The 13,536-nt window shown below is 41.3% G+C and overlaps 1 protein-coding gene across 2 annotated transcripts in view; it reads left to right on the forward strand.

Moving 5' to 3' along the window:
* The window catches only part of vstm2la (V-set and transmembrane domain containing 2 like a), an 80,188-nt gene extending 71,032 nt beyond the window's left edge, over positions 1-9,156 (forward strand). For both annotated transcript variants that reach the window (XM_078418967.1, XM_078418968.1), the window contains one exon: positions 6,080-9,156. In XM_078418967.1, coding sequence (XP_078275093.1) covers positions 6,080-6,436 — 357 coding nt within the window. In that variant the 3' untranslated portion in view covers positions 6,437-9,156. The remainder of the gene's footprint in view (positions 1-6,079) is intronic.
* Positions 9,157-13,536: the final 4,380 nt, after the last annotated feature.

Below are 13,536 nucleotides of genomic sequence, written 5' to 3' on the forward strand. Positions count from 1 at the left end.
ATCAGAACTAGGAGAAATAGAAGATAACTCTGATTTCAGTATTGGAGAGGTTGGGGGAGTGATGGGTGAAACAAAGGTAATATCTGTGAAAGGGGAACCATATGGCATTTAAAATCAGATTTGCTTCAATGTGTGGGTAATAAGTTGCTTATCACTACGTTGGGGACAGGCCAGCTGACCAGGCTATATGACTAGAAAGAGCTAAAATCATAGGTGAATCTCAGACTGGAGTGAACAGTTCTGAAACTGATATAAAGGAGGGGTGAACTATCTAAAGGTAGAGAATTTGGTGTTGAGTTCAGAAGGCTGGGATCTGCGTGGGATCTGCGTGTACGTCTGAAAACCAATGGCGAACTGAAGTTCAAGCTAATACAAAGATGCAAATAATTGAATGTCTTCAAGAAACAATATTAATTTTAACCACAGCAAACGGAATTATATAACAGCAGAAAACCTACTGTAACTCCATGTGAATGTCTGAACTTTACCCAAACTCAATAGTAATGAAAGGAAACATTTATTTCATTTCAATGGACCGTCTTGCAATAGTAGAAACACTACAAAGACTCATTCTTGCTTTTCAGCACCTTTTAGTTCTCCAACGCATTATGTGCTGAACATCGTGTGTTGCCAGATAATTAAAAAAGCACCGTGAAATTAGCTATCTTACTATCAACAGCCAGGGCTCTCAAAATCCCCCATCACTTCACAGCTTCAACAAACTTAAGAGCTTGGATTTAATATCTTTCCAGGCAGAAGCTGAATGCAGTGAATTAATTTTATTGGTGGCAGACAATGCATTTAAATTGATTTAGCTGAGAAGCTAATGAGTTTGGGGAAAGTTCACATTGATCTGTTTACTTGGCTCATTATATATTTTATTACCTCTGAACTGTGGTTTGCCCGCTTGAGGTCAGAGATTTATCAAAATTATGAGGACGCAGGGAACATTTTAAAGACCCGCACATAAACGTCTAGCACAAATCTTATAAAGCAAGGCACCTTGAAGTGACCTTGATGGAAGTTAATTTAGAGGCATATAAGATTAATGCAGATAAACCTAGGTCCCAGACCTATTTGTAGTAGATTTTTAAACTTTGCAATGTTTTCTGCAAAGCTACATGTGCCCAACTAATTTGACAAGGTAGGTACATGTGGTCGGTTTTGGAAGGCTACATGAAAATGTAGGGGTGGCACACTGGTGCAGCGGTAGAGTTGCTGCCTTACAGCGCTTACAGTGCCAGAGAACCGGGTTCAATCCTGGCTACGGGTGCTTGTCTGTACGGAATTTGTACGTTCTCCCCGTCACCTGCATGGGTTTTCTCCGAGAACTTCGGTTTCCTCCCACACTCCAAAAATGTACAGGTTTGTAGGTTAATTGGCTTGGTATATATGTAAACAAAATTGTCCCTAGTGTATGATAGTGTTAATGTGCGGGGATCATTGATCGGTGCGGACTCGATGGGCCGAAGGGTCTGTTTCCACACTGTAAAACTAAAACTAAATGCGAAAATTATACGAGATGAGACCGCTTGTCAATGGTTCACAGGACACATATTAGGTCCATATCTCTGGAGCTCTGGTGAATGAAATGTTGGCTTAGAAATGCTGGAAAAACGAAGCATTGCTCAGAGGAAAGTTGCATTAACTCAACATTAACCAATGCTGTCTGCCTTTCTATGAGAGGTGACATTGTAATCGCATTGGAGAGGGTGCAAAGGAGATTCAGCAGGATTAAGCCTGTGATGGAAAGTTTTAGATAGCAGGAGAGACTGGTTTGATTTGTTTTCTTGGAGTGGAGGAGGCTGGGAGAGGAATTGATAAATGTGTACAAAATAATGAGAAGTTGTGCTCCATGGCAAGCATGTTAAGGACCGGAGGGCATAGGTTTAAGGTGAAAAGTAAGAAGTTTAGAATGGATCTAAGGAAGAACTATTTTACCTAGAGGGTAATTGCAATCAATGCTTGAGAAGATGGTGGGGGTCGGTACTCACACAGGTAAATGTCTGGATGAGTGCTTGAATCACCAAGGCTTGAATAATAGGCTAAAGCCCAGGTGCTTGTAAATGGCATTAGTACAGGTAGATATTTCCCAGTCAGCATGGAGATGGTGGCCAGAGAGTCTGTTCCTGTGCTGAATGACTCTATGACGTGTTTGGTGCAAATTTTTCCTCTCCCTGGGCACAGCTATTCTGGTATCCAGCTCGTTCAAATGGCATAAATGTCCTGCAATGATCAAAGTTAATCTTTTGGGCAATTTTCAACCATTTTGGCCCAAATAATTTCTGGTCTTACTCATTTACAGAATAACCAGTTTTTCCTAAAGCTGAAGGCTCCATTGCATAGAAACATAGAAACACAGAAAATAGGTGCAGGAGTAGGCCATTCGGCCCTTCGAGCCTGCACCGCCATTCAATAGATCATGGCTGATCATCCAGCTCAGTAACCTGTACCTGCCTTCTCTCCATACCCCCTGATCCCTTTAGCAAAAAGGGCCACATCTAACTCCCTCTTAAATATAGCCAATGAACTGGCCTCAACTACCTTCTGTGGCAGAGAATTCCACAGACTCACCACTCTCTGTGTGAAGAAATGTTTTCTCATCTCGGTCCTAAAAGACTTCCCCCTTATCCTTAAGCTGTGACCCCTGGTTCTGGACTCCCCCAACATCGGGAACAATCTTCCCGCATCTAGCCTCTCCAACCCCTTAAGAATTTTAAATGTTTCTATAAGATCCCCCCTCAGTCTTCTAAATTCCAGCGAGTACAAGCCTAGTCTATCCACTGTGATTTAAATGGTTAATTCTTCTGCAGTCATCGTCAATGTGTTGTTCACCTCTCTTCAATACAAGCCTCGAAGACTGGTCCACAAAGGGATCACAGGCACTTCACCACGTGGCGGTTTAAAATCTAAGTGTGTGGATATGTCCGAAGTCCTGTTAAGTGGGGAGTAGTTCTTATTCATCAGATAGAAAAAGTTTCAAATAGATGAATGATATGTGAAAAAGTTGGCTCCCCACATTTTATCCACCCCTGTTTCTCCTACTGGCAGGAGAATGGCCAGGTGTGCTCAGCTTCTGCAAAGTAGTCATCGCACTTGTCATTGATTTCAGGAAACGTCATCTACAAGATTGCCATTGTTGGCTTTGGCAAGATGGTCTCTATTGATGGGTTGCAAGATCTTACAGTTTGCAGCACGCAGAGGGTAAAGGCAATCTTCACAGCCACCTCAAAGGCACACAGTATGGTTCAAACAATAGTCTTCCTGTCACATTGGAGTATAGCTACTGAATGCATGAATGTAGCAGTAATTAATGGAGATGGGGTGGGGTAAGGTGGTGTTGGGGTGGGAGAGTGCTGCCAAACAATGAGAAGGATTTGGTCACATTGTTGAAGAATGGTGCTTACAAGAGGCTTGTTCTTTGTTTATGGGGCAGGAAGGCACCAGGATGATCACAGAGGATTTGAGTAGTGTGCCCTGTGGAAATGCTTCCTCTACTTGCTCCTGTGAGTCAATAGACAATAGGTGCAGGAGGAGGCCATTCGGCCCTTCGAGCCAGCACCACCATTCAATGTGATCATGGTTGATCATTCTCAATCAGTACCCCGTTCCTGCCTTCTCCCCATACCCCCTGACTCCGCTACCCTTAAGATCTCTATCTAGCTCTCTCTTGAATGCATTCAGAGAACTGGCCTCCACTGCCTTCTGTGGAAAAAGGAATGGTTGACGGGTTTCCTTTAGTGTGAAGTCAGGCTTACCCCACTGCTCCCCGATGCATCAGTGATTAGTGAGCCACAAATGATAAGATGTAGCTGAGATCAGGAGCCATGGCCTGCTCATGATGCTGGGAAGCTGAGAGTGATCCTATTTTATACCATTTAGGGCAAAGCAGACTTGGCACTGGAAAGAGATTGTATTTCAGATTGGAGTATGTCAGAGCAACTCTGGGGATACAATTGGAGTTTGCGTGTTGCACTTTTAATGAGCAGGGTTTTGAGGAAACGAATTAGTGAAAGCTGATTGTGATTACATATGAACTGTAATTCTCATTGGAAAGTGAACATTGTGAGTGGAACTGATGTCGATGAAAGTTGATACAAACACGTCAGAAAATAAATGGTAGTTAGAACAAAAATCGCAGCAAAAATTTAGGAACTGAATTTCCCAATGAATACTAAGCACATCAAAGTCAAGTCAGTGAATTTAATCTACTTTTGGGACACTAAAATGTTCCTGCACTTTGCACTGGTGCCAAACTGGCTCTCCTTCAAGTTTGAAGTAGTGTTAGAGCAGTTTACACCCAGAAAAAAGTGCTAAAGTGTAAACCGTGTGGTTCTCAGTTATATGAAGTTGCTGACATTGTGCTGCGCACAACTCAGAAAGCGGAGAGGCCACATGGAAGCAAAGGTGGAGAGGACACAAGCAAAGCGATCTAATGGGCAAAGACTATGTGGCTTTGATTAGGTGGCCTCATTGATAATAACAACGTTCCATTCATATTGATCAGACATCCTCTTTGTCGCATGTGTGACTGCACCACCAACAAGGTTTTTGGTGCAGCTTCTATTTTATCTATCAAGGGTTTAATGAGAGACCCCTTGCTTCCCCCATCCAAACTCCAGGAAGAGTAGGAGGGTACACGCCCTCACCAAAGCACATCCCAAAACCACCCTTCTCCTCACTTGGATCAAAAAGAACTGACCACCATTGACGAGCCACACAACTGGAGCAGCCACACAAATATTGTGGTTAGAAGAGCAGAGCAGTGGCTGGGCATCTCGAGGTGAATGGATAGAGAATGATGTATTGTCTTCAAGCTTTTCCGTGCTTTTATCTGGCAGCTTTTATAAGAAAGCTGTAAAATTACATGGTATGAACTTCAACCCATAAATCTTCAATCTATGTTTAGAGCTTGCTTTCAATTTTAATGGGGGTATCTCCCCATTTAACGTTGCTGAGGTAGTGAGGTTCATGTTCTCATGACTCTAGGGTAGAAAATCCTTCAAAATTTGATTTCTTGGTACCCTCTAACATAGTCTGTCTCATTCTATCGATTGTGGAAATATTATTTAGCTGCATCTGTAGCCACATAACAATTCAGAACTTTTTAGAACCTTAGTTAGGCCACCATCAGCTTTTTATGATAAATTAATTCCATTCAGACACTGCACAATTAATTCTCATGCCAATATGTTGTGTGAATATTAATCACAACACCATTTCACCATCCAAGCTATAAAGAGTTCAACCTGCTGAATACTACCCATGCAACAGCTCTGGTTCACTTTTACATGTTTCTCAGAACAGTGATCAGGAATTACAAAAAGAAAGTTCTTCTTACAAGGGTGCATTTATTCACAAAATGCTGGAGTAACTCAGCAGGTCAGGCAGCATCTCAGGAGAGAAGGAATGGGTGACGTTTCCGGGTCGAGACCCTTCTTCAGACACCCGAAACGCCACCCATTCCTTCTCTCCTGAGATGCTGCCTGACCTGCTGAGTTACTCCAGCATTTTGTGAATAAATACCTTCGATTTGTACCAGCATTTGCAGTTATTTTCTTACATTACAAGAGTGCATTGTCATTCCAGGAACCAACCTGTCTATATTTGGAGACTTTTAGAAAATACTTTGTCTTAAATAGTTTATTTTAATTCTTTGTTAAGCAAATATCATTATGTAACTGAACAATGTTGCACAAACATATAAGAATATAGTAGAAACAAGGAACTGTAGATGCTGGTTTATAACAAAAACAGACACAAAGTGCTAGAGTCAGTCAGTGAGTCAGGATGGGTGACGTTTCGGGTCAGGACCCTTCTTCAGACTCAAATATAAGGAAGTCACTTGGAATGCTGGTTCTTGGAAACAGTCTTACAGGAAATCAATTAATATGCAATTCCATTTGGAATCAAATCTAAAGTAATTAATGAATCAAATTTCAATATTTAATTGTATGCTACATAACCTAAGAAAGTTAGTAGGATCAAATCTTAAATGGATGATACTTTATTACCCATTAGATTATTCTTTGTTAACCTATTTTTAAAGCATTGTTTGTTTTTTTCCCATTCCCTTTAGGCTGTGAAGGTGGTTGGAAGCAATATCTCTCATAAGCTGCGGTTATCCAATATAAAGGTTACAGATGAAGGCACTTATGAATGCCGAGTGACTGATTACAGTGAGGGCAAACCCAGGCATCACAAAGCCAAAGCCTACCTGAGAGTCAAACCAGAGATGCCATCACATGGAGCCTCCGCACACATGCAGGATACCAAGGTTCGAGGAATCGACGGGACTCACACAAATCATATTGCTAAATCCTCGTCCTATTCCACCAGCCCTCAAACAGTCCGGGCTATAAAGGAAGGAGAGTTGGAGAGTGACTGTGAACAGAACGATCAGTCTCTTGATAGTGATCGTATCCACTGTGCTTAGCTGAATAAGCATTTGTGGGAAGTCAAGTGTTTGTAAATTGTATAGAAGGAGTGCATGACCAACTTCTTTGTGGGAATATTCTGGCAAAAGAAAATCTCCAAAACTGTAGTTAAGGTGGAAACCACACATTGAAATATTTTCCTTATTTGATATGTCTAAGGTTATTGGAAGTAAATTATTGATTTCATTACATCCAAGTGGATGTTAATATGTGCTAAATATCCTACATAGAAACATTTATCTACCTAATAGTTCAATAGAGTCAAACTCAGATCAAGTTTTACTGTGGGCTTATCCAAGCGGAGTTTAGAATAATGCTAAGAAAACTTTTATTTTTAAATTGCCATAGAACAGTTATTCCACATTAGGAGCCTTTACTCCAGAATCTCTCATCATTTAGCAATTGAAACCCTATTTTACTCAACAAACCAAGCACTATTCCATCATCTAACAAGACAAAAACATTCTCACAACTCATGACTGCAACCTAATTACCCATAAATCATCAATCGGTGTCTAACAATTCTAGTCCCTGCATTAAGAACGTCCAACTCATTCTTTTTGCAAGAACATACTATCAATAAAGACTATCCCAAGTATGTGTTGATTTTAAATGTATAAACATCAGTATAGAGTGTCCCAAGAAATCTTATTTTCATTACTTCTAAATTCTCCAGCTTAACTGACAGTCTTAAATTCCCCAAGAAATTCTCTTGCTCTTCCTTATGTCAATCCACTTTATTTAAGTCTGAAGCTTTTTCCATTAACAGTCTTTATTAATTACATAAAAAATCCCAGCTCCAATCTATTGGATAACTGTCTCATTTTAACTTCAGCCTACAATCCCCCAACTATTCCATTTCAATCTTGTCCCATATTTCTACTGAATTCTAAACAATAAATAAAATATCTGTGATCCCATATAATCACACAGGATGACTTCAGCTCAAATCATGAGCAAAACACAAAGTGCTGGAGAAACTTAGTGGGTCAGGCAGCATCTGTGGAGGGGGTGGGCTGGCGGCTTTTCCAGGTTGAGACCTTCTTCAGTTTCTTGTGTGTCAAATCTTGTGCTGGTTTTATGGTAATGTATAATCTTTAATAACTATTGTAACCACATTCCATGAAATGCTCAAATTTATTTTATCCATTATATCGACCTTTGATATAATCCAACAACTTTAACACATTTTCACTTTTAAACACAACATTAAAAAAATTCCTATCCCAATGCACATGAAAATTAACGCTTGACGTTCACTGTTTAATGATAATTCAATCTCATTTAATATCTTTTACTTCATGAAAAATACATACCTTATTTCAACTTCATTTATTAAAATGTTCCAACTTTATCTAGGAAAGGTAATAATAAATAGTCTTTCAATAAGCCACAATAATCAGGTATCCCAAATTGTAGACTCCTATTTGTAATGAAAGTTTCACAAAAAGGTTAAGACATAATTTAGCATAGCTTGTAGGAATGAAAAGCAACAAACGTTTTTGAATAGGACTCCATGAAAATAGTTGACTATATCAATCATTCTCTGTTTGGCTAAAAAACAAACTATTTTGATAAATTTTATGGGAAAACATAGGTAAAAAATCTCCTCTCTATTCACACTCTTAAGAGCAATTAGCAATTGAAATGTGTATGTGTTGTGAATTGTCAATGTGCCCTTGGGTCTATGTAAACTCCTAATGGAGTTAATTGGAATGACAAGCAATTTGCTTCTGCTCTCTCTGAGTAATTATTGATTTTGATAACAATATAAATGTCTGATAATAGTTTATAGGCCACATCTATATATCTTTGAGGAAATCTAAATCATTTGGTTAGATGTTGTCCTTCAATACTGCATGGACTTGCAGATTTAGTTGCTTTGACGTGTTACTTGATCAGACAGAAGCACATTTGGTGCTGTACAATAGAACACCTCATTGTAAATAGCACTTCATTCTTTAATTTTCTCTAGCATTGTCTTCTTTAATTACAAAACCTGATGTAACCATTCTCAAGTAACTGTTGCTGTATATGCAAGATCTTTTTCAAAATCACTTGTGTCCAACTTTACTTAAATCAATAAGAAAAAAGCACTTGGGCGCTGAGAGTGGCAATGGTACATGTTTGGCCGCCCAATTAACTGGATCCCATTTTCCCCATACAAGATCTACAAGAGCTAGTTTTGTGGTTTAGTGACAAATCAGCAGGCCAATTATTGCCGCAGAAAAGCAGTCCTCATCTTATGTATTGCAAATTCTGCATCAATGCCTGGTGTTCTATCAGGAGTATGGACTGGGTAGGATGGCAAATGGCTCCTAGCGTTGTGCCTTCATGCCAGTTAATTGCCCTTTAAACTACTGACATATATTGCTCACTGAAAAATGATGCCACTTCACATTTTGGAACCCATTTAATGAGCCATGAAGTGGGATGATGCTCGGGCTATGGTGCCCATTTCATCAATCACACAAATGGCCTGTCCAAACTCTGAACAGCTGGCAGTCTGCACAGCGGAAATTTCTTTATGGGGAAAAAAGAATGATCCAGATGGGTATGGGTCATTACATACATATATTTTTAGTAATATTTCTTCATATAACATAATTATCGCTGCTAAGTCTTTTAATTACTGGATTTTATTTGATCATCTGTTGCAGAACCTCTCTGTAAAATGATTTGCTGAATGTGATTAATAAACACAAGAACATGAATCTGATATGACCAGGTTTTGTTATTTGGATATAGAAACTTACACAGACCAAACGAATGCAGCAATGTGTGCTGAGAATCAGCAATACTGTTGTAAAGTACATACCTCATCAAATTTCATATTACTATTTGAGGCATAAAGATAATCCTGAGTTTGGCCCTTGCAGGTGTTCCATTGTAGAACACCACCAATGGATGAGTGGTATGCTCTAAATAAAGGAACTGAGGGTAAGCTTCCCAATTCAATTGACATATCGTTCCTGGTCTAGATAAGTCACCATGTCCTGCTCTGTCCAGCAGTTAACATTTACCATGTGGAGTAGTGTGCCATCCATACTCTTTTGAGTGCTCCTTAAGATTAACAGCAGTTCCTCCCAATTTGCCCTACAGTATTTCATTCTGTGGCATGCATTGTTGATAACTCACTGGTTCATCTAATTTTATAGAACACTAGACCAAGTGGACCCGTTGGGCCCAAACCTCTCCTGCATTGGTGCAGCACCCTTTCCCCCCCTCCTCCCCCCTACCCTTCCCCCCTTCCCCCTCACACTCCACCCCCCTCATCCCCCTCCTTCCCCCTCCCCCCCACTCCATCCCCCTCAACCCCCCCCCCTTATCCCCCTCCCTCCCTAGGAGATAGATTTAAACTTTAAAATGTGAATAACATAAAAAATATAACACTGATTTCAATGAAACTTCTTCCATTAGCACCATTGACGGTGATTAAGGTGGGCCTAAAATTGTCACGCTATCGTGTTCCGTTTTGGTTGTAGTTCAGGAACAAACAAACAAACAAACGAGAGTTTTAGTATATAGATAGAATAGTTCAGCATAATAACAGATCCTTTGGCCCTCGATAATGGTACAGGCCTTGACACCAATTTAAATTGTCTAATCTGCCTACATATGGTTTATATCCCTCCATTCCATGACTGTTCATGTAGCTGTCTAAATGCCTCTAAAGTGTTGTCTTTGTATCTGTTTCCACCACTTCTCCTGGCAGCATGTTGCAAGCACATCAAGACAGTCCAGAGTCAAGAGTGTTGAACAGATCAATGAAATTCTTTCTTGCTGCAGCTTTACACACCCATCAATGCAATAACACAACAATTAAATATATAATCAATAATACAAAAAAAATCAGTAATATTAAGTAACCAGATCATAATAGTACACCTACCACTCTCTATGTAAATAAAAATGTGCTTTGTAAATCTTTAAGTTTTCTCCTTCTCAGCTTAAAGGTATGCCTTCTGGCATTTGTCATTTCCACTCGGAGACAACTATCTACCCTATCTATGCCTCTCGTAATTTTATACACTTTACCTAAGTAGCCGTCAGCCTCTAACACTTTGAAGAAAATAATTCAAGTTTGCACAACCTCTCCCTATAACTACTACTGTGGAATCCAGGCAACATCCTGGTTCTGCACCCTGGACCTCTTCTGCACCCTCTCCAATCAAGCCTCCAAGGCCTACACATCCTATCTGTAATGCAACGACCAGAAATGCACACAACAATGTGCCACCCTAATCTTTAATGCCTCTGTTAAAGGGAAACGTTTTTCGCTATCTATGCCTCTCAAAACTTTGTACACCTAGGTTCGGTCATCCCTTAGCATTCTCCGCTGCAAGAAAAAGAAACCCATCATTTCCAGCCTCCTACTTTGCCTGAAACACTCCATCTCAGGCAGCATCCTGGTGAACCCCATCCTTTTCGAGTCAATTACATCTTCCTACAGCACGGTGACCAGAACTGCATTAAAAATACTCCAGCTGTGACTTAACTAACGCTGGTAAAAAGTAATAGTTGAATTCTTAATAATAATAATAATATTCATTTATTGTCATTGCAACGAGTACAACGAAATTAAAAAATAGCCAATCCTGACGGTGCGTACAAACATATATGCAATAAATGCAAAAACAAATAAATACATAAATACAATTAAATACAATTATATTAAGTACAAGATTTTTTAACGGTGTTGCCTAGTGCAAAGGTAGTGTTCAGTTCTCGTATGGCCCTGGGGTAAAAACTGTTCTTAAGTCTGTTTGTTCGGGATTTGATCGACCTGAAACGTCGACCAGAGGGCAGATGAACAAACAGACGGTGGCCGGGGTGGGATGGATCTTTTATTATTTTGCCTGCTCTACTGAGGCAGCGTAGTCTGAACAGGTGCTCCAGGGAGGGCAGTGAGCAGCCGATGATCTTCTGGGCCGTCGTGATGACCCTCTGAAGGGCCTTCCTGTCCTTTTCTGAGCAGCTGGCATACCATGTGGTTATGCAGTATGCCAGCACACTCTCGATGGAGCAGCGATAGAAGGACAACATGAGCTTCTCCTGCAGGTTGGTTTTCCTGAGGATCCTCAGGAAGTGGAGTCTCTGCTGTGCCTTCTTTACTGTGGTGATGGTGTTGGTAGACCAGGTAAGATCCTCTGCGATGTGCGTACCCAGGAACCTGAAAGCTGGTACCCTTTCCACACAGACCCCATTGATGTAGAGTGGGTCGTAATCTCCACTGGTTTTTCTAAAGTCAATTATAAGTTCCTTTGTTTTGGAGGAGTTCAGGACCAGATTGTTCACTGAACACCATGCTGCCAGCCTTTGGATTTCATCCCTATAGGCTGTCTCATCTCCTTCTGAGATGAGTCCAACCACAGTCGTGTCATCCGCGAACTTGATGATGGTGTTGGTGGGATGGGTGGGGGCGCAGTCGTGAGTGTAGAGGGAGTAAAGGATGGGGCTCAACACACAGCCCTGTGGTGAGCCGGTGCTCAGTGTAATGGTGGAGGAGAGGTGAGGGCCTATTTTGACGGTCTGGGGGCGGTTGGTCAGGAAGTCCTTGATCCATTGGCAGATGGTTTGGGAAAATCCAAGGTCGGAAAGTTTGGTGACCAGTCTGCTCGGGATGACCGTGTTAAAGGCAGAGCTGAAGTCGAGGAAGAGCATCCTCACATAGCTCCCCTGGTGTTCAAGGTGGGTCAGTGCAGTGTGAAGAGCAGTGTCGATGGCATCCCCTGTAGACCTATTTGCTCTGTAGGCAAACTGGTGTGGGTCGAAGGTGGGTGGGAGGCTGGCTTTGATGTGCTGCAGGACCAGTCTCTCGAAGCACTTTGTGATGACCGGTGTGAGTGCTACCGGACGGTAGTCGTTAAGACCGCTGATGACAGACTTTTTCGGCAGTGGGATGATTGTGGCGGACTTCAGGCAGGGAGGGATGGTGGATTTTAAAAGGGACAGGTTGAAGATTTTTGTGAAGACCTCAGATAATTGGTCTGCACATTCCCTCAGCACTCTGCCCGTCACACCATCGGGGCCTGCAGCTTTCCTGGGATTCACTGCTCTGAGCACGCGCTTAACATCATACTCCTGCACAGTGAAGGTGTTGCTGTCAGGTGCTGGAGAGGGTGTTATGTCTGCCACTGTAGCTTTCACCTCGAAACGAGCAAAGAAACAGTTAAGTTCCTCTGCCAGCGAGGCGTCGCCGTCGGCAGTCGTGCGGTTGATGGTATGAACACTCTGAAAGTTGCTTGATTAAATTACAGCCCTAAATCTCTTTTAATGTAACGGAGAGGACATCAATCAAGGGGTTTCCTACTCTGGTGCCATCTTCACAGGAAGCGCTGCTTTTGCCGAGAGCTAAAGGACTGTAGGTTTATTTCTGTGACCTATGCCCTTAAAGGAGAATTGGGGGTCAAGAATCTGGGAATTTATCCCATGGAAATGTGAAGCATGTACTTTATATTTATTTTCATGGAAGAAGACACAAGGAATTTGCCGATCCAATGAAAATGAGGAAATGAAAGCATTAGGTGTCATTTGAAAACTAATACCACTGAAGTTGGTGAACCTGAAAGCTGATAAGTACCTAGTTTATATTTGAATAATCTGCTGGTGGTCTTGGAGGATGTGACTAGTAGAATTGATGTGGGTTAACTAATGGATGTAGTGTACCTGGGCTTTCATAAGGCATTCAGAAGATACAGGAGGTTGATTAACAAGATGAGAGCACATGGTAGTAACATATTGATATGAATTCAAAATTGGTTATTAGACCGCAAGCAGTGAGTGAAAAGCTTTTTTGTTGTGTACCATCCAGTCAGAGGAAAGACTATACATGATTACAATCAAGCCATCCACGGTATACACATACAGGATAAAGGGAATAACAGGATAAAGTGCAAGATATTGTCCAGTAAAGTCCGATTAAAGATAGTTCAAGGGTCTCAAATGAGGTAGATGGTAGCTCAGGATTGCTCTCTAGTTGGTGATAGGATGGTTCAGTTGCCTGATAACAGCTGGGAAGAAACTACCCCTGAATCTGGAAGTCTTCCAGAGGAGGACTAGTGCTCTTTGGATGCTGGGAGTTCAGTTCTCCAGCCCT

Source organism: Rhinoraja longicauda, chromosome 22 (genome assembly GCF_053455715.1).
Source record: "Rhinoraja longicauda isolate Sanriku21f chromosome 22, sRhiLon1.1, whole genome shotgun sequence".
Classification (NCBI taxonomy): domain Eukaryota; kingdom Metazoa; phylum Chordata; class Chondrichthyes; order Rajiformes; family Arhynchobatidae; genus Rhinoraja; species Rhinoraja longicauda.